The 21,359-nt window shown below is 40.1% G+C and overlaps 1 protein-coding gene across 1 annotated transcript in view; it reads right to left on the bottom strand.

Annotated features, from left to right (window-relative positions):
• Positions 1 to 21,359, bottom strand: part of CDKL5 (cyclin dependent kinase like 5) — a 73,884-nt gene that overhangs the window by 18,506 nt on the left and 34,019 nt on the right. Inside the window, exons 7-12 of the mRNA XM_007958384.1 lie at positions 20,428 to 20,617; positions 15,076 to 15,156; positions 10,107 to 10,258; positions 6,615 to 7,581; positions 2,647 to 2,748; positions 2,258 to 2,363 (exon numbers count right to left, since the gene is read on the bottom strand). Coding sequence (XP_007956575.1) covers positions 2,258 to 2,363; positions 2,647 to 2,748; positions 6,615 to 7,581; positions 10,107 to 10,258; positions 15,076 to 15,156; positions 20,428 to 20,617 — 1,598 coding nt within the window. The remainder of the gene's footprint in view (positions 1 to 2,257; positions 2,364 to 2,646; positions 2,749 to 6,614; positions 7,582 to 10,106; positions 10,259 to 15,075; positions 15,157 to 20,427; positions 20,618 to 21,359) is intronic.

Genomic DNA, 21,359 nt, shown 5'->3' on the forward strand with positions numbered 1-21,359 from the left:
CTGACCTCAGCCTCATAGGAACCAGCTGCGGGCTGATGCTGTTGATGGTAATTCTGTCGCCCCCTTGTGAAATGAGAGGAGGTCAGAAGAACCACCTCCGTGTTCTTTTTGCAACGTCAGTAATAATTAGTACTGACATTACAGATGTCTCCAGATGTTTCATCGAGCTAAACCTTTTCCTTCTATTTCCAGACTTGCAAAAATAAAAATGCCCTATCAATCAAACACACAGGTGGATTTATGAGGGAGGTAGATGAGGTGCTTCTCTGTTATGAGCCAATTTCATTCACTTGCAACCAAAGCAAAACTATGCTTCTGGAGGTCAGAAACCAATGAATTTAAAGGTCCATTAACATTTTATATTAACGTATATTCTCTAGACGTCCACAGAAATAATAATACACATATGGTTTTGGAAGTAAGATTTACACTGATGGGAGAAAGGGTTTTGCTCAGGTACACTATATTTTGCTTTAATCCGCTTCAGCCTGAATTAAAATTTTAGTCCCCTAAGATTCTAAAGCAATCACGGCATCAGGAAAAGAAACAAAAAGAAAACATTAAAAGGCAATGGCTCTGCTTTATCTAAAGGTGGGGCCGTGAGGGACCAGAATCCTCCGATCGCTCTATATACATGTAGTACTGGCTAACACACTTCTGCATTTATTCAGGAGCCCTGGTGGCACAGTGGTTAAGCACTCAGCTGCTACCCAAAGGGTGGGTGGTTCGAACCCTACCAGCTGCTCCTGAGAGAATTATGTGGCAGTCTGCTTCCATAGAGATTCACAGCCTTGGAAACCCTGCTGGCTAATGCTACCCCATCCCATAGGGTTGCTATGAGTCAGAATAAACCCGACAGCGTGGGGTTCTTATGCATTTACTTAGCTCAGGTTCCTAATTAAAATGACCACGCAGTTCTCCATGTTTCTCCCAATTCCAGCTCCTTTCCAATAGTCTTCTAAAAACACTAGAAATAACAAGAAGTCAGGCACCGTGGGTGTGGGAGGCTGTAAGGGTTTCGGCGACTCTTAAAAGCTTTGAGTAGCTAAGCATTCTTGACCCCAGGACCTTGCTCCTATCCACTGTAGATCTGCTTTTAATTTCCCCATTATGTGCTGGGACTCCCTAGGGTTTCACAGTCTATTATAATAGCTACTAAAAGGTACTGTTCTTCTCTGTCAATGTCTTCTAAATTCATCCAACCCCAAAAGCATCTGCTTTAGTTGCTTGTTAAATATCGAAGTACATTTTTAAGGTTACACAAGTCCACTTGAGGATTTTCTTGAAGTCAGCCCACAAATATCTATTCAACTGTGCCAGGCAGTGTGATAGTCAATGAGGGTAAAGAAGGGAAGAGAGGATGAGAACTCACAACCTCATGAGCGAGAAATGCAGACAAACAATCAGTGCAGTGTGGTCTGCTAGACCAGAGGCACGGGCAAAGCACCACGGGAGGACGAGAGAAGGAAACAGTGAACCTCATGTGGGGTAGTCAGGGAAGACATCACACAGGATAGGACCTTAAAGTAGAAGTTGAATCTTGAAAGGAGCCCAAAGAAGTTATCTCACAGGGGCAGGAGTGTGGTTCGGGCCAGGGGAGGGCACAAGCTGGACATCAGACAGACCAGGAGGGCCAGACCATAGGAATTCTGGGATGCCATCTTAAGGAACTCAGATAGTTCTGATGCCAACGGGAAGCCACCAAAGGACCCCTGGGGATTGGGATTGGGATTGCAAGGGGGTGAAGCTAGGGGTTACCCTGCTCTACTTTTTCTTCTACAACACTCATTATCTTTTAATATTCTCTATCAGTATCATTATTACATTTAAGGTCGATCTCTCCTCGTAAGAATATGAGTCCCACGAGCATGGAGACCTTTGCTGTCTTGCTCACGGACATGTCCTAACCTATAACAAAGAGTACCTCGCACACAGGACACATCCAATGAGTAGATTAAATGACTTAATCGAATGAGTGGTATGCTCAGAACACAGCTTCATAAGGATCATTTCAGTGACTATTTTGATGAATACCCTGGAGGTTAGGAGACTACTCAAGGTAGGAAGCAAGAAGGCCTGAACTACAATATGTGGGACCTGAGGCAGACAGAACAATTGGAACACTACATTGTAGGCAAGAAGGAAGCAGGTCTGAATTCAGTCAGAAGCAGTGCAAATGTAATGGAGGGGATGGGCTGAAGACTTAGCGAGGGAGGGGCGAGAAAGGACCCTGGGGAAAGCTAGGGGCTGGGCTTACCTCTGTAAAAGCTACCAACTCTCCTCGGAACAGGATCATTGTACAGATGTCTGTTTTCTTTGGGAGCTGTGCCATCATCGGAGTGGGGGTCATGATACACTCCACCCTGAGGCAGGAAACACGTTCAGAAAAATTAGAGATTCATGACTTGCTGCCTGTGAACTTAACACAGTGCCTCAATCGGTCTATTATTTATTCCACGATCTTTTCAAGAGAAAGCTGGGCATTACACTATGAGGAAGACTACTTGTTTTATAAGCCAGTTCAACTTCTTTGTGGAAGAGATCGGGCACAAATCAACTTTCAAAGGAAGGTTACAATGGTGTAGAATAAACAATCTTTACAGATATGTTTTACAGTAAAATGCAGCAGCTGTGAAGAATTCCAACCTCAGACTTCTGACGGGAGTGGAATGAAGATGGGCCTTCCCTGGAGGACTCTTTAACCGAAGACCTTGCTGCTGTCATCTCTGGAGGGTGCTGCTCACCAGGCTGCAAGTCAATTTTACAAGGATTTATAAGAGCATCCTATTTCTAGGGATGAAAACCACCTAAGCCACAATGGGCTTCATTTGGTATAACCCACACCTTAACAGTTAAAATGAAAAACATTAGCTGGCTACCACATGAGTTGTCCCATAAAAGACTGAATCATCTGATCAATGTAAAATAAGTAAAACAAATGTCACAGAAGGAAAGTGGAGTTCTCATTAAAGTTACGGCAAGCAGGAGATAAATTAGTCTGAAAATAGTTCTATTAATTATTAAAAACCATTTAAAAAATGATCTTTCCAATATCTAGACAGTACAGCATCCACGGGTCTGAACAGCACTCCAATTAGAGACTCTATTTGTTAATCCCAAATTTCTCTAGCAGATTTTAGCTGAGTGCTCCCAAAAGGACTGGGTACATCCAAAATTATTTTTCATGAAGAATGTATATGACAGATTCAGAGGAAAACAAATGTTCTCGCAAAATATCAAGGACTAGAACAAGTATTCCTGCGAATTTTTGTCTTAAGATTCCCTAACCACTGTAGTTTATGTACTTCTTTTCTTTTCTCAATCTTCTCTAGAACAACATCACTTATAATTAATGTCTGTCCTCAACCATTAGCACGACAGTGCTCATCTCCAGAGGAGCTAACTAACACTCCCTCTCTCTCTCTCTCAGGGAAGTGAGTCACAAGGTCAGAACAGCACTCATTCACAATGGTGTTCACTGAGAAGAAAAGTAGCATTTTCTACCCTCAGAAGACATTAAGGAACAACATTACCAAATCATTAGGAGGAGTTGGTTCCATTGTGTTATCCGTGTGCTGCACACAGAAAGAGTATTATAATCTCACCTGGTACATCAATAACATTTTATTTAAAACTTTAAAATGTGATTCTTTATTCCTTTTACTCCCCAAATGTACTATGAGAGTAATGTGGGAAATTAATTCATTGGCAGTCATCCCATTGGCTTTCTTCTTTCTACTTTGTGACTGGTCTCATTTGAATTTGACTACCTGCATTGTTTACAAAAGCCTCTAGGAAAATTATTATTTTTTTTAGAAAAGTATTTTAGAAAATACTTACATCTAACCTGAACTCTTAAGGGGCAGTGTTAGCCCTGTCCCCTTGCTTTTGAAAGTGACCACAACACTTGCATGAGACTGATCCCCAGATGTAGTGCCTTTTCAAGTCTAGTGCTATCTTTGTGGCATTAAACTTGTACCTTCTTGCAGCTTGGCACTGTACCTCCTAAACTGGACTTAAAATTCAGTAACAGTCTGGTCTGTGCTTGGCCCATGGGCATTGTTTATAAATAGCTTTATTATTACCATGTTCACAGAATCTTTTTTCTGGAATTCTCTGAGAGCCAATCATTTGTCCTTCTTGGATACTACAGTTATTTGCTTTCCTTACACTCTGCTCAAGGCTGCTGCCCTTTACCTGGTTCTGAGCACCACTCAGTGTGTGGGGGTCACTGCTAGGTGTCAGGGAACTCTTAGGCTCTCTCTGGGACTCCTCAGGTCCTTCCTAAGACTCCAATTACAACCCTGCAACTATGTGCCTCTGCCCTTTCCTCTCCCCTGGGCTCTAGGACCTCCGTCCCAACCTGTTAGAGAAACACCTCTGCCCAAAGGTCCAGGCTTACTTCAAACTCAACATGTCAGTATGAAAGAGGGCTGGCCTAGGGACCTGAAAGACTGGCAGCTCTGCCATGAACTGGATAGGGAAATTTGGGCAACTCGCCCACTTTCTCTGAGCCTCAGCATGCTCACGTGTGAAACGGAGGGGTTGAATTAGCTGACTTCAAAAGTCCTCTTCTACTCCCAAAAGGAATTCCTAGAAAAGAAACCTCAAAGTCTTCCTTTTTCCTCTATTCAGTCCTTCATTTCACAAGCCCCACTGTTTCTACTTCTGAGGAGTCTGTAAGAGCCATTCTTGATCTGTCTTTGCACTGGCACTGACTTAGTCTAGAACATGCTCCTCACCTTACCTCATCGTGGGATTACTGCAAAAGCTGCTCTGAACGTTGCCTTTCTTGCTCCAGTAATGTGAACCAAATTACAATCCCCAAAGCTGATCATGCTGTTTAATTTGCCTCTTTCTCCTTTGCAATGCTTTATCCCTTCCTTGCAGGCCTCTTTCCTAATGTCTTCTCCACTCTCTTCCCCTAGTTAAATCGAAAGCATCCTAGAAGTCTCTGCTCAGATGCCACCTCTTCTGGAAGCCTCCCACAACCCTGTCTGGAATGTGACCCTTCTCTTTATCCCAATGGGACACAGAACTCTAGCACAGCACCAGGTACACAGCCTCATGATATGTTGACCACCTATCTGTTGATAGGTGGCCTCCTACCAGCCCATATACTCCAAGAGGACGGGAACCATATCTTTTTAATTTTTCTAATTAGAGCCTATTATGGTGCCTGGCTCAGTAAATCCCTGAACACATCTTCACTCTCTAGCCATCCAACACCTACCTACCTCTGCATCTCAGCCCAGAACAAGACCTTTAGCTGTCCTAAAGCCATTTCTAACTGTTCCTCTCACAATGATCTCTCCCTGTCCTCAACTCCTATTGATAATTAGTGACATATTTATTCAGTTCTTAATTATTCTTTGTTCTGTGTATAATTTAATCTCCCCTGAGAGAAGGTAAGTCTCCCAAGGGCAGGAACCCGATCTCAAGCTTTCTGGAATGCCTAAAAATGTCCAGCAGAGAAGGGGTTCAGTGGCTCCTGAGCGATCCCATCATAGCAGCAGGAACAGCGACCCAGCACTGGCATCTTCTTACAGCACTTCTACTGCACTAGCTGCCAGACACAGAGCTTTCCACATATTACCTCATGTCGTCCTCACAATAACTCGAAGACAAAGAATCTGAGGCACAGACAGATTACAGAACTGTCTCAAATTCCCATCATCCAAAGCAGAACTGGGATTCAAAGCCAGGCCTGAGCTCTCAGCTCTCCGCTGCTGCACGGGTTGCTCATTTATTGGCAGCCTCACCTTCCCTGGCGCTCATCTTGCTAAGCTTCCCAATACATACTCCATCCATGTTTTCCGGAGTGTTGATACCCACTGAAGAACGTACTTTTGCATCCTCTAAAAAAAGAGTGCTTTCCTTATATAAAACATTTTTCTGCTCCTAACTTTGACTTTTCTCAGCTTTTTTCCACCTTATTTTCTTGGATGCAGGTGAAGGTTTCACATTATGAAGACAGAATTTGCAAACATGTACTCTATTGTAAGAATGCTAGTGCTTTTCAGCAGATGTAAGTTCTAGAGCCTAAAGAGCAATAAGATGGAGGAAGCGTTACACTAAATATATTGCCCTGAGGTCTGAAAACAATCCCAAAGATTGAATGTTAGCCCTCATCCTGGCTGTAAGTTACAATTTTCTATAGTTCTGGATCAATTAAAGGACTTTTAAGTTTAACTAAGATATCAAGAAAGGTATTAGCAAAAAGGTTTGATTTCAGCAAATGTGCTTGGGACAGATTACATACCCATGAATTCACACAGAACTTTTGAGAGAATAAAATAACTAACCATCATAGAGCTAATGAATTCAAAAATAAATCAAAATAGGATCCTCTCATTAAAATGTGCCAGAAAGTAACATTTAAGAAAACAGATTTCTAAAAAGAAACTTTGAGCCCTCTTGAGTACTCAACAACTTATTTAAAGAAGTTATTTTTTACCGGTGCTTGGTCTCTCAAATACTATTTCCCTAAATGCATCCTACCGAGAAAGTAAGGCCTCCTGCAGTAGGGAAACTTGCAGACTGACCCTATTCACATCCTCTGCACCACCTTCCCACGATAAGCCAACAGATCTGGTCAAGGTCTTAAGCTGTACCTGAGGTGATAAGAGTTGCAGGCTGTTGGCTCTGGCAGCCACCCCTTGCCCTATGCTCATACTTCCGTCCAGGCCTTTGGCTCTCACTTTGTCTCGGGTCACATACATGGAATGCCTATGAGGACGCTGCTGGGAAGAGAAAGGGCTGGTGTAGCCCAGCCCATAGGAGAAGGATTCATGAGGAGCAGACAGGGAGTGGGAATGGCTGCTGTCCATGTGCTCGGGCAGCTTCAACTCCTCCATTGTTTTAGAATGCCTGGTGGTGGTTCGGCGTGAGTCGAGGGTGCCCTCACTTCGGTTATTTCTCCCTGAAGGGCTAAGTAAAGTTCTTGTGTCGCTGTGCCTGGTTGGGGTTGGGCTGGTGGGAGAGTTCAAGTCCAAGCAGCTGGATGGAAAGTATCTACTGGTGTTAGACTCTGCAATTTGGGCTCTGGCTTCAGAAAGATTGCTCACAGACTTGGAGTCACTCAATGCCCCATGGCTTTTGGCCTTGGTCCTGTAGGAGGGACTCCTAGAGGACTGGGGAATGGTGTCAATATAGCTATGTCGACTCTGCTTCTCACTGGGCTGCAGCGTCCCCGCCTTGCTCTGAGAGCTCTCCATAAACGAGTGCCGGTTCTGCTGAGACCTGCTGCTTGACTTGAGGTACTTTGTGCCCGGGCCTTCTGAAGGCTTAGGGTCGATATTAAAATCAAACTCGGTTTTTGACTTGGCTTCTTTTGGGCTGAGAAGATGTGGTATGTTGTTGGTGGTGAGATCTTTGCTGGCAGACCCAGGCTGGTTGCTTGCTTGGTAAGTTTTGGTGTGCATTGGACTAAGAGTAGCTCCAGCAAGGTTTCCATTTAGGAAGCTTTCATTGGCGGGAAGACCTTCGTCAGCCCTTGACAGACCCACGCTTAGGTTCTGGATGTCCTTACTATTAGATCTGTGGTGAGACTGTAAAGCAGTACTTTTGCTGGCTTGGTTTCTATGTTAAAAACAAAAGAAGTATATCAGTTCCCCTCAACAGCAGACAAACAAAAAGTAACGTGTTAAAAAAAAAAAAAAAGAATGAATACCCAAAATACCTCAAAGACCAAAAACATTAACTCTCCCAAACATATGCCTACCAAAAAGAAGTAAGAGTAAGTGTATTAGACCAAGTCACTCTGCAACAAAGCATTGGTCCTAATGAAGTCATTTTGGCATCTTTAAATGCTCAGCTAATCTGCTGCCACTGTAGTTCCTAAATGATAATTTAGTAAAGCACATGCTCTTGTCACACTGCCATTCACAGCTGAGTGTGTGTTATAGAATGCCTGCTAGGAAGAAGAGAACTGAGCTGTACACAAACTCTTTACAACTCTTTTGTCTGTCTGAATGTCAGAAGGCAACATTTAGACTTGAAGGTTACTGTGTTCTTTGAAGTTCATTTTTTCTGTAAAACTCATTGCATGCTGGGAGATACACACATACAGCACAGACACAGACATATCAGTGTCTCTTTTGTCTTCAGCCTGTATAGTCTAAGAATGAGAATTCTAGCAATGAACTCAATAAAAGAAAATGACGCTCTAAAAAGAAATGTAAGCTGGGCTATGAGATTTGTTAGAAAACATGATGATCAGTATTTGCTTTATAGAAGTGCAATGACTCTGGGCTCGGAAGATGCCTCCTTGTACGCTAAATGGAACACAGGGATCTGAAAGAGTTCATTTCTCTTCAAAAGACACAATTTATTCTTTTTCATTCACACTTCAGTATTCCAAATTGACTGAGGCCTTCTTTAGAACTGAAAGCTTCAATTCACACTTAGTTTCAAATGAAAAGTATAAATCCAGAAGAAAACCTTCTCCACTACTTGAAAGCTAAGACTGCTGTCACCGCAAGGGCAGGTTGTTCCCTGTAACCATTTAAAAGAGCAGACTTCAGTTGGCGGCAGGTTAGAATGCTTTGAAATGAATCATGCTGTACACAATGCACTTCTTACCATGCATTCAGAATATTCTGCTAATGTTGCTATTGCTAGAGATGGTTTAATTTGGAAATTTTGTTCCGATCACATACTAATTGGAAGAAAAGTGAAATATACATTTACACACACACACACACATCTCCATGTAGAATGGTAATCTCTGAAATTATGCCTTCCGTGTTCTCTCTGAGAACTGTGTCCCATGGGGTTACTCCTTCTGCCCAGCTCCAGCTCTCTGGGCTCTGGTAACCCTATTTCTTCTCCTTTCCCTTCACTCCCAGACTCCTAGAATAGTAACGGCAAAGAAATAACACACACAGATATGGGGAACTGTCCTAAAATCAAATGAGGACCAGAAAGGGACAGGAAAAAAAGTAAAGACACCTGCTGGAGGACTGGAAGCGTGTAGGAACAAAGCTATCAATACTGAGCACAAACCTACATGTGATTGTAGGAATAAAATATTTAGAGCAATGTAAGAAGAAATTTCTAATCTGACAAAGAAGGCTATAAAGACAATCACACTATCACAGTTAAGCAGAAGACAATGTGGAATAAAGTGTTATTACCAATTTATGGATGCTCTCACAGATCTGAAAAGTACCAGGTCTTGAGCTTTTCAAATTCCTATCTATTAAGGACAATTTTTCCAGATAGAAGGAAACTGACGTGAAAAGGAAAGGGGGAATTTATGTTCAAAAAGCCTCTATATTAAGAATTACTGTTTTCCATTTGTCTCCCACAATCTAAGCAACACCAGATGACAAGAGCAGCTTCTTGGGAGGTGAAGGAAGACAGGGAGAACATGGCTAGGACACACTGTCTTCTTGGGTCAGATCCAGGCAAAGCAAATGTATCCATAGAACCATAGAACGTCAGGGCTGGGGAAAAAAACCTGATCTTATGGTCCAATCCTTTGCTTTTGTTTTTAATTTTTCTTTAAGAAACAGAAGATTTTAAAGATTATGCTGAAGAATTAGATTTTAAACATACCAATTTTAATCACTATCTACCAAATTGACTTTACTATTCCATATTCTTGTGAAAAATGAATTTCTCAACTCAACGATTAAAAGAGCAACAAAACATAAGAGACCCTTCCATAAAGCCAGACCTATTTGGTTGAATTGCCAAGATTGTCCACGGTACCTTCCCACCCACCTGTTTGGCATCCTATTCTCCCTCTAAGGAATCCCCTTGCCCTTACCCATCCTTTTTCCTCCAGGATCTCCCCGGATCCCCTTTACACAGAGTTTTCTAACTCTTGAGGTTGGAAACACCCTTAGTTGCTAAACTCATGCTACATTTCCCTGGGAATGCATAGGTTTCCATAATATACTTGTTAAAGATAAGAAAGCCTTTAAGACCCACACAACTCTTTAATTGTGGTTCTGAATCATATAATAAGCATAAGGAAGATATTTTTGAATAAAAGGGCTTTCCTTCTTTCCTCTAATTGCATCATTTAAGCAGCCACCTCCTCCACCTACTTGTAAGACCAACATCACATCTGTATTTCCTTAAAAGGGAATATTTACCTATTAGACAGTGTGCTGCTTTCCACGTGGTAAGGTTTTCTTTTTGTTGACCTCGAAGGGGAACGATCCAAAAGTCTCTGGGTTTGAAATGTAGGGTGGTTCAAACACTGCTCTGTCAAGTATCTATCAGCCGGGTCCAACTTCAGTAAATTCTTAGGAAACACGAGTTGTGGATTAGAAAGAATATTACAAAGTCAAATTTAAATTCTAATAAAAACCTTCTTTCTTTTTCTTATAAAAGAAATACATAGTCATGGTAGAATACCTAGCAAACAGTTCAGAGAAAAGAAAGAGAGAGAGAGAGGGGGAGAGAAGGAAGAGCTATCTACATCAGCATCACCCTGGTACTCCTCCCAGTCCTGTGCTGAACATCATATATGTATATTTTCTTTTACAAAAGTGGATCACATTATACGCATAAGTTTTGTACCCTGCACTTTTCACTTATTACTCAAAAACCTTTTTACAACATAATTTAAACATTTTAAATACATTTTCAAGTAATATATTCACATGAAAGAATATACCTTTTGCTCCCCCCAGATAACTGGTTCCCCTCTCTGGAGGCGACCAATGTTGACTAGCTTCTGTGTATCCTTCCACAGATATTCTGTGCACAGATCTATCTGCTCCTTTGATTTTGCTCAAATTGCAGCAGCATGCACACAACTGTCTGTACTTAGCTTTTCTCTGCATTTGACATCAGATGTTAGAGATCATTCCATAGTGGTAAAGAGTTTCAACTCTATGGATATACCTTAATTAGTTTTTACCAATTCCTTAATGACGAACATTTAGGTTGTTTCTTTTCTCATATTATTATGAGCAATACTGCAATGTATAACCTAAAGTGCTTTTTAATGACTATTGTATATATCATTTTCTGATTTATTTAACCTGTCTCTTATTGTTGAATATTTAGATGGCTGCCACTTTTTATTACTACAATTAATGTTGTGATGAACACCCCAAATATATCTTTGAGTATAAAATGGAATTTGTAGGTATGTAAAAAATTGAGGGATTCTTTTCTATGTGTTGCTAAGCTCCTCTCTAGAAAGGTATCAAATTACACTCCTGTCAGCAACTGTATGACTCTGCCCATTTCTTGACATTGTCATCAACAATAGGCATTGTCCTTCTTTTTAGTACTTGTAAACTAGGTATTTTAAAAATGGCATCTCCTTCAATTATATGACAGTCTGGAAAAGGCAAAACTAGAGACAGAGAAAAGATCCATGCTTGTCAGCTATTCAGCAGGGTAAGGGGAGGGATGAATGGTAAAGGTGAAGCACTGGGTATTTTTAAGGAAGTGAACTATTCTGTATGACACTGCCATGGTGGACATATAACATTATATATAGATGTTTGTCAAAACCCACAGGACTGTACACCACAAAGAGTGAACTTGAATGTAAACTATGGACTTTAGTTAATAATAGTAATGTATCAATACAATTGTAATAAATGTTCCACAGGAATACAAAGTGTTAATAGTAGAAGCAACTGTGTGCAGGTGGGAGGAGGAGGATATGGAAACTCTCAGTACTTTTTGCACAGTTTTCTGTAAACCTAAATCTACTCTGCACACATGGGGGTGCCACGAGTCAGAAGTGACCTGAAGGCAACTAAGAGTAAAAACACACTGCTCTGAAAACTGTCTATTGACATTCTTTTAAAACAGGTATCTTGCAGTTGTTTTAATTCATATCTTTAATTACTAGTGAGGTGGAACATTTTTATATGTTTACTGATTGCTTGCATTTCTTATTTTTCTATTTATGTATCTGCCCTCTTCTTATTTATTTTTAAGTGTTCTTCATTCATTAAGGCACTAACCCTTTGTCTTATGTGTCACATATCAGACTGTTTTCAAACTAAAATGTTTTCTTCTAATATTATTTATTATTTATCTCATTAGCAATTGGATGAGGTTAAAAAAGAATCATTATTAAAACTAATTTTTATTTACAAATTAATCATTTAAATAAAGAAACCTAACCTAACCCACCTAAACAGAGCATATGAAATGTGCTCTTTGAGTGACTGGCATTCCCCCCCAGAGGAAGGAAGGAAGGGGAAATGCCAGCATCCCCAAATCCATCTGAAGCTCACTTTCATTGGTTCTGCCCACAGTCGATCTCTTTTTGATCCACTGTTGAACAGTAACAACAAGCCTACATCCACTCCCAGTAAGCTAGACTTCAATTTCAGAGAACCACCTCTAACCTAGCACCACTGAAAATTTGAATTCTGATTCCACTAGAAACTGAAAGAGTCTCACTTTGGGTCAAAAGATTCTGGTTACTGAAGCCCTGAGTCATCACTTAAATGCAAGTGAATTTACATTCGTGTTGATTCAGGCACAATTCTGAAATTATCTCAGTTCTTTCTTCTTCCTTATTAGAGAACAAAAACCGTGTAGAAGTGTAAAATGATTTTGGTCTCAGTGGCAGGAAAACAGTTAACATCAACACGGTTTCTTCAACCGTAAGATGCTAGGCAAAAACAAAGTAATGTCTGCCCTTGAACAGTCTTTTAGCTTAGAAGTGTACATGACCTTTCAAAAGCCAAATAAGTGCTAGCATTAGTTCTATTTAAGATTATCAATAGTAGAAATTATTGCACAAAGAACTATATTTATATTTATGAATAAAGCTGTGAATTTTCAAATTACCTGAAGGGATGAAGTCATTATGAGGACAGTATGAAACTTACCCATTAAATAGTTTCTAAAATGCAGTATGATAGGGAAAAACAACAATTGTTATCTTTTACTGTAACAGAGCCAATATAATTATTGTAGCTGTTCTTAAAACTACAAGGGGCTTCATTAATTTCTGGTGACTTGTGTCCCTACTAAAATGGATGACATGAACAGATGCAGGATGAAATGGCCATTTTAATTACTTAAATATGGACAAAATTATCAAGACAGCTTTAGAAAGCAGGAAAGAGAATATATTTCTCCATAAAAGATAATTGGTGCTATTTACTTTTAAAATTCCTTTCCAAAAATAGTTAAAAGACAAAATGGATGATTCCATTTCTATAACATTCAATAACAAGGCAATAGCAATCTATGGCTATACAATGGTTTCTGGGAATGGAGTGGCGGTAGTACAAAGCCTGGGAGGTGTCATGAGAGGCTTGTGGGGGTATTCATAATTTCCTATATCTTGATCTCAGTGGAGTTGCAGAGATAAATTTACATTATAAAAACTGAGATGTACACTTATAATTTGTGTACCTTCTAAATATACATTTCAATTAAAATGTTTACTTAATGCCCCCCCCCCCAAAAAAAAACCCTTTGAGAGTAAACATACTAAATGAATAGGAGCCCTGGGGGCACAGTGGTTAAGCCCTAGCTGCTAACCCACCAGATGTTCTGTGGGAGAAAGATGTGGCAGTCTGCTTCTTTAAAGATTACAGCCTTGGAAGCCCTACGGGGCAATTCTCTGTCTTATGGAGTTGCTATGAGTTGGAAGTGACTCAACAACGAGTTTTACACTAAATGAGTAAGAATAGAAGGCTCTACTTCCAACTACTTTTACCAGGTACCAGAGCGATACTTGATACAAATACTGATCACTGATAGTTGAGCATACAAAAATGTTCAATTTTTTTAACTAAAAAAAGATTAAAGATAGAAAACATGAAATTATATTTAACTGAGTTTTCCTACCTTGTTCTATTTTCATTTTGAAAGTTAACAAATAATTAAGGTCTTGATCAATAAATACTGATTGCATGAAAAAGTTTACTTGTCAGTAAACCCCAGCAGATTTAAGTGGTAATTTATGACAAATTAACTGGAAGAGCTTCAGGGGTTCGTTTTTACAGCATTTCTCAATCTGTGCTCAGAGGAGCACTCGTTTTAGAGTTTTGTAGAAGAAAAGAAAACAAACACCACTGGGTGTTTCATTAAATTTGAGATATGCTGGGTGACAGAGAAATCTTTCTTTACTGTGCAATTTCTGGAAACCTTTACAGGTTAATGAACACTGTGAATCTCTACGAAAGGGTACATAGTATGTGGCCTTTGGCTGCCCCCTCCTCCTCCCCCACATCTATTTACACCGTGTTCCTTTAGAACGCGGAGTAACATAATCGGAAGCCCAGCAAAGTTCTCTGATCAGCAGCTTCCAACAGTGCTAAATATGCATTGAAAGGTTCTGCCTGCAGCGCGGGCCCACAGATTTTGACCATTGACTGAATGGGCATAAAATGAAAATTGACCCTTTATAGGTGTTTTTCAAAGTCTACTACCAAATAATCAACACTTGCTTATGCGATGAAAGCTAAAGAAATAGGAAAAACAGTTCTCACTCAAGGGGCTGTCTACTGGAGAAGAAAGCCTTGAATAATAACAATAATAATAATGATTAGAGGCTGTTTTCAGTAGTCCGTAGCAGGAAGACCTTCTGGGCTGGGGGGCTAGCGGGAGGAGGAACACCTGGGCCATGGTAGGCAGCAGTGATCCTGATGTGTCAAAAGAAGAACCAAAAAACGCCAATCCGTCTGGGAGAGAAGAGGCCAAATTAGCAAAGAGCAGGATTAGGTTAACTGATAAAATCCATATAGATTTATAAAAGACCTTAAATACCACATAAAAAAATTATTTTGAGAATCTCTTTTCTTTCAATATTCATTTCAAGATTTGTTTTAAAATGTGATGCCCGTGCAGCTCTTGAATGCTAACAGATTTTTCACTATTCTGTCCATTTTAGGAACGCAGTTGAGGTATCTCATGCTTCTGTCTAGATGGAATGTCATCATACCACATCCTGCTGCAATTTTAAATAAACCACATGCCTTTTAACGTGACATAGTCCCCCACTATTCACCATTATACATACATGAACAAAACATTTCATTCATGAAAGCAGGCTATGGTTGCATGTAGAGGTAACAACGTCACAAACCAAAAGATATTTTATACACACACAACATCAACTTGTCCCACCTTCATTAAGTCAAGTAAAACACTATTTAAAATTCCAAGGTATCTTCTCTCCAATGACTGAGGGTGATTAACAGCTGGAAACTGTAAGAACAACATGACAGAAATGTTAGCATATGGGAAAGGATGTGTGTATACATATGCCTGGAGAGCTGAAGAAGGCAGTAGATGGGCAGGAGTGATTGCCCCCGTACCAATCGAAGTCACATTTATCTCCTATGTATATTACTTTGGGTTTCTATGTACTTTAGGTACTAATTAATGGTATTAGGTGTTAAGGAAAACTCACAGGTGAAAGATGATACCAAAATATCGGCAGACAATACTGAAGCATGTGAAACAAACTAAAACATAAAGATTTGAAATGGTATATACTGTTACTTGCTTTTGCAGACAATTCTTAATTCCTGACAGTTACTGGGGGATGAACAGAGGGGATATGACAAGACACTAGATATGATTCTTACGCCTTTTTCACAATAAAATATCATTTAGTTTTAGAAATAGAGAAGTAAAGAAAGAGGAAAAGGCAGCACCGGTAGCACCTGAAAGGCCACAGAAGTAGAGATGGTGAATTCAAACACATGTTCTATTATTGCCTTTAATACACCCTTTTAATGTCCTGTTTTCAATTCCCTCCTTTGTGTAAATTGGAACAGAAGACAAACATAGGCTCCTAGACTGACAAACACATTTCTAAAGAAAATGAGGGGAAGGGGTCAACTTTATTTAGATACTCTGTCTTCCCTCTGCTAAAGCTCAAATTTTGCAGTATCTGAGTGGATGCTAAAGCATTAGCTGATGTGATGGGTAGCATCTAATGCCATGTATGCCCGGCAAAGGTGAGGGCTAGTCTGCTTTTAATATGTATTTCCTTTATGCCAACATAAAGGCATTTCAAATAACTGAAATCTGTAAACATGCTAAATAAGTGTAAATGGGGGGGTCTACTTATGTATTAAAGTTCAAACAAGGTTTTTAAGGAGCGATTCTGACATCATCTGCACACCGTGCTAGGTATGACAGGAGACAGAACATGAGTAAGACCGAAAAGGAATCGGCAGATGTGTTGGGAATAATCAGTGCTCAGCTGTGCAGCTGCAAATTCTAATGGAATTCTCAGGGAAAGGAGAGGCCAGTGTGGGCTGCAGCTGTACAGGACAGAACCCACAGGTAATATCTGAACTGGGTTTTGAAAGATGAGAAAAGTGTGAAGACAGACAGAAAGAAGTAGGACAGCACCTTCCAGAAAGAGAAGTGAAAGGAATAACATGACCTTAACACGGACACATAGGCAATAACCCAAAACTGGTTTCTGAGGGAAGTGACGCTATGCAAGTCACTTTAGGTATTATTATTCCTATTTTAGAGATGAAGAAGGTGAGGATTAGAAAGGTTAAATAACTTGTTCAAGGCAAGTTACATAATTAAAAAGCAGGAGAACTGGTATTTGTAGCCAGGTCTGTGATCTAAGCCCACACTCTTTCTAAACCTAGGTGTCTCTCCTAAGGGAGGTACAGACAGGTTCCTTTTGATGTTGTCAAAGCATTAAATATCAGCCCAAAGAGAGAGACACCTGTTATGCTGTGATTAAAGACTCCACACCAGTAGACTGTAATCTATATTTTGCTTATGACATTTCATTGATAAGAAAATTAATGCTGGAAGCCAAAAGACACTATAAATACAATGGAAAATGACCAGGAAAATTCTTAACTCAAAAAAAAAAATTAAATTTATGGGCTTTGGAATGAAATCTACCATCCTAATATGAGGTAATTCAACTAATATTCAAAACTCAAGCATAGAAGTTTATAATATATCCCAATCAGAAGGTTGTTTGATCACTTGACCAAGACAAAAAAGAAGAGTGCCTCTTTACTGAGCACTTACTATGTACCAGGCAATGGTCTGGGCATTTTACATATAGTATGACATTTAATTTTCACAATAACTCCATCAGGTGGATCTTCCATTATCATCATTTTATATATGGAGAAGTAGAGGCACAGAATGGTGACATAACTTGCCCAAAGTCATTCAAGCACTAAGTATGGAGCCAGGCTTTGAACCCCAGCAGTTTTACTCCCAGTAGTCATGGGGCCAGCAGGAATCTACTCAAAGGCCAACTGTTTTTTTTGGGGGGGAGGGGGTTGTTTTACTCCAGAGCTTCAGCCCCAAAACACTGGACCAATTACTGGTGAGTCTGTGTGGCTTCACGGGAGCTCAGTTTGCACACCCTGTGTGCTTAGTTATCTGCTGCAGACATTCTCAAGTAGAATTACGAAGGAAAACATCTTCCTCGAAAGATGTTGTGAAACCTCTAAAAAGACTAAACTAATTTTGTTAAAATATCACAAACACTTTCAGGCTGAAATGTAAAAATATTAAAGCTAATAAAAGTCAAAATGTCACGGACGTAGCAATTTCCCTGAAGGGTATTTCTACCCAGCTTTGTCATATGCTGCTGAGCATTTTGCAGATACTGTTCAGTGAGGAGGTCTGTGAACAAACAGGATCACAGACAATGAGAAAAGAGATCCTTCATGTGGTCCTAGCTCATCAAATGCTTCCTGTTCTTCAATACCCATTTCAAATTTTAATTCCTCCATTAAGTCTTCTCTGATGAATCTAGCCAACTATGATTTCCACCTTTCTACACTGTCTTACGCTCTCATGGCCTAAACCACATTGAGACATAATAGAAAACAGTACAATGTAGTAAGAAATGCAAAAATTTAATATACATGCTTTATTTTAAGCTGTATTTTTCTGATTATTTCATACAGAAAGTCCTAATTCTTCAGTTCGTTTGTGGGTTACTGAAGGCCAAAGGCCATGTCAGATACCTATTTATACCCTCTTCAGAGAGCCTTTTTAACAGAAAAATGGAAGTTTCAGACAAGCTTAATGTTCCAGTAATTAGTGTTAAAATTCTGAGGTTAAATATTCATTCATTCTACACTTACTGCCTAGCAGGCACTATTCTAGGTTGCTGCAAGATACAATGGTGCATGTAATACAAACCAAAGGAGAATGCACCGAGGGCTACGAGAGGTATGAACAGAGTGCTACAGGAGCACAAAAGAAAGGGTCGCCCCTTCTGCCTGGAGAAGGCTAGGAAGGCTTCATGGAGGGAGGACATTGGACCTGAGTGTGGGGGAAGCAGGAGGAAGAGGACTGAGGCGGGGGCTGGGAGCATTACAGAAATGGAAATGCAGCACTGGAGAAGCAACAAGGCAAGGAGACAGTTAGGAGTTCAATGTGGCCGAAGGATAGGGGCACGGAGCAGGGGACAGGAAAGGGCGGAAGACAAGGCTGGAGGGCTAAGAACAAGGAGTTTTTACTCTACTCTAAGGAGGTCAAACTTTACTGGCAATCCTGTCGACATTTTTAAACAAAGAGGAAAGAGAATGAAATGTGCTTTTTTTTTTTTTTAAAAAAAAAAATCATTCTAAAAGCAATGTGAACCACTGCCTTTAGTTAGAGACCAGTTTGGCAATAATTTGGGTAAATGGTGACGGAGGTAAAAGAAGCATTAGAGATGAAGAGCAGGGAATGCATTTGAGCTTGAGAGCAGGCGATACACGTTGGTTCAATCAGTCACTCAAATATTGAAGGAGTGGTTATCAGATGTGCCAGGCTCTGTGTCAGATGCTGGGAATACAGTGATGAAACAGGTGATTCCTGCCTCTGGAGATCTTATATTCCAGTGGGGGGAACTCGACAGTTAACAAGTAAACAAAACTATAACACGATTACATACTGTGACAAGTGTTATGCTGGAAAAAGGGTACCATGGGAAAGAGAAACAGATGAGAGATGGGGGCAGCATGTGGGCGGGTCAGAGAGAGGGGCCATTTAAGAAAGGCCTCTCTGAGCTGACACAGAATTAGAAGGGCTTGGGCCAGGGAAGCACCTTCCTGGGAAGTCCCAAATCTGTGAAGCTGGAAAAATCGTTGAATGCTTACAGAAGTGAGAAGAAAAGAAAGAAAGAAAGGCAAGTGTGGCGAGAGTATGGAGGCAGAAGAACATGGAGTGAGGGCCCAGATTAGACAAAGTTTCAGAGGCCATGCATGGTAAGGAGTGGGGCTTTATTCTCAGTGAACAGAAATTCATTCATTATGTCTAACTTCTTTTCTGAAAATGACAGATTTTCCTTTCTGCTAGACTAAGGGCAAGTCCTATTGATTCCAGCAGCTAGTATGACAAATTTTCAATAACTCTGTGGCACTATACACAGAAGGACCACATGTGCTACATACACCCTAATTAATGGCCACAATTTCTCTTTTTTGGCTTACGAAAGTAAAACTATAAGGAGGAGAGAGAGACTTGCCTGAGGTAATGCAGACAGGTTTGGAAGAGAAAGCGAAAGCAGGAAGAAGATGAAAGTGAAACTGGGGGCGTTCATTCCTGTCTCCAGCCCCCTGGAGCCCAGCCTGAGTGGGCACTGTGCTGGAGCCGCACGTTTGAGGAGTGGTGCTTATAAAGTGAAATACACTGACCAACAGAAAGTCAAAGACTAAACCAATGGGTCTTGCAAATCAGAAAGACATGGCTTGAGAATTATGCATTTAAGAGAAAAAAAAAAGAGTGGTGGTGGGATTATTTTATAGTTCTTGTGATGAACAACCAATTCGTGGCCAACTACCAAACAGGGAAGCTGAAAACTCAGAGTAACTTTTGGGGTAGATGGAAGTGAGAATTGGTTTGGAACTAGCCAGCTGCTCCAATAAGGTCCCTCTGCACGTCATGTGCCTCGTTTGGGTAAAGCCTATTCTTTCTAAATCCCTTTTAGCATATTCTCAGAAAATAAGTTTTGTACAAGTGAACAAGTCTCACTTGCACAAGACAGTTCATGAGTTTGAAAATAAGATTTGATATTTCACTGGAAACAGACAAGAAATGCTTATTAGAACAAGCACCTTTAAACCTGCAGGATGCAAGTATTGGTAGTCTTCCTCAAATCACTCCCAAGCAGTTTTCTGATATAGGCGATAGGCATGCACACATTTTGTATCTTTGGGAGATGCTTAATACTTTGGGTAAAGAAAAAATCTAAGATAACAAAAGTTTAGAATATAATAATGCATATGTTAGAAAAGATTTCTTAACATTGGAATTTACAAATCAGAAAAAACATTAACAGCTCCCATTTTCAAATTCTATTTTTTTTTCATTTTTCACAAATGTTATGAAAGATTAAAAAATCAAATATTGTACTGGGGATTATAAACATTGTAATGGCAAAGGGACAGTGTTCAATGGGTAGCTTAGCATCCATTGTCCAATGAACAATGATTTAAATACTGCTATATTGATGCCATTTTGGGTTTTAGCAAAATCTCTTACCCGGAGCCCATGGAAGCGAGGATTACTGTAGAAGAGTTTCATCTGCTCAGACGGAAGTGGTCCTAGCACCTTCTGAATGGTAAAAAGTTGGTCAATTTCACTTTCTCCAGGAAATAAAGGTTGTCCATCACTAAGCTCCCCGAGAATACAGCCCACTGACCACATGTCTACAGATTTTCCATAGGGAGCTCTGAAAAGCAAAAGAAGGGATTGTCTTGGCAAGTGAATAAATACACTGTTTTAGTAATTTCCAACAGATTCATGATTTAAAGCACATTTATGTATTTAAGAATTTAAAATGCCACATGGAAAAAAAGGCTGAAAAAAAGGAATTACAGATGTCCAAGCAAAAATTCAGAGCACAACTGAATAAACCTAAACAAATAAAGCCAACAGTTTAATACCAATTTAGTTAGTACACACTGATTTGAAATCTATTCACACCTGGATGTATTTTGAACAAGAATGGCTTCATAAACCTGAACACGGTACACACATCAGAGGAACAGCACCTCACTGCAGGGAATAAAATGCTCCCAAGAAGTATACTTTCCAGGCAATTATCCTTTAGTTCTCTAAATGTCAAAAAGTTACATCTTACCATTTTTGGAGTTTGGTCTATTAAAATGTACTTACTACTGACAACAAACAGCCCAGGTAAAAAATAAGCAAAGGACTTGAATAGACCTCTCTCCAAAGAAGACACAAATGGAGAACAAGCACATGAAAAGATGCTCCAAGTTATTAGCCATTTATAAAAAGAAAAGAAAAGAAAAACCCACTGCCATTGAGTTTACTCTGACTCATAGCAACCCTCTAGGTCGAAGCGGAACTGCCCCACAGGGTTTCCAAGGCTGTACATCTTTATGGAAGCAGCCTGCCTCATCTTTCTCCTGCAGAGCAGCTGGGGGCGTTCAAAGAGCTGACCTCCT

The sequence above is a fragment of the Orycteropus afer genome, unplaced genomic scaffold (assembly GCF_000298275.1).
Source record: "Orycteropus afer afer isolate SDZICR_OR568_19922 unplaced genomic scaffold, OryAfe1.0 scaffold00949, whole genome shotgun sequence".
NCBI lineage: Eukaryota > Metazoa > Chordata > Mammalia > Tubulidentata > Orycteropodidae > Orycteropus > Orycteropus afer.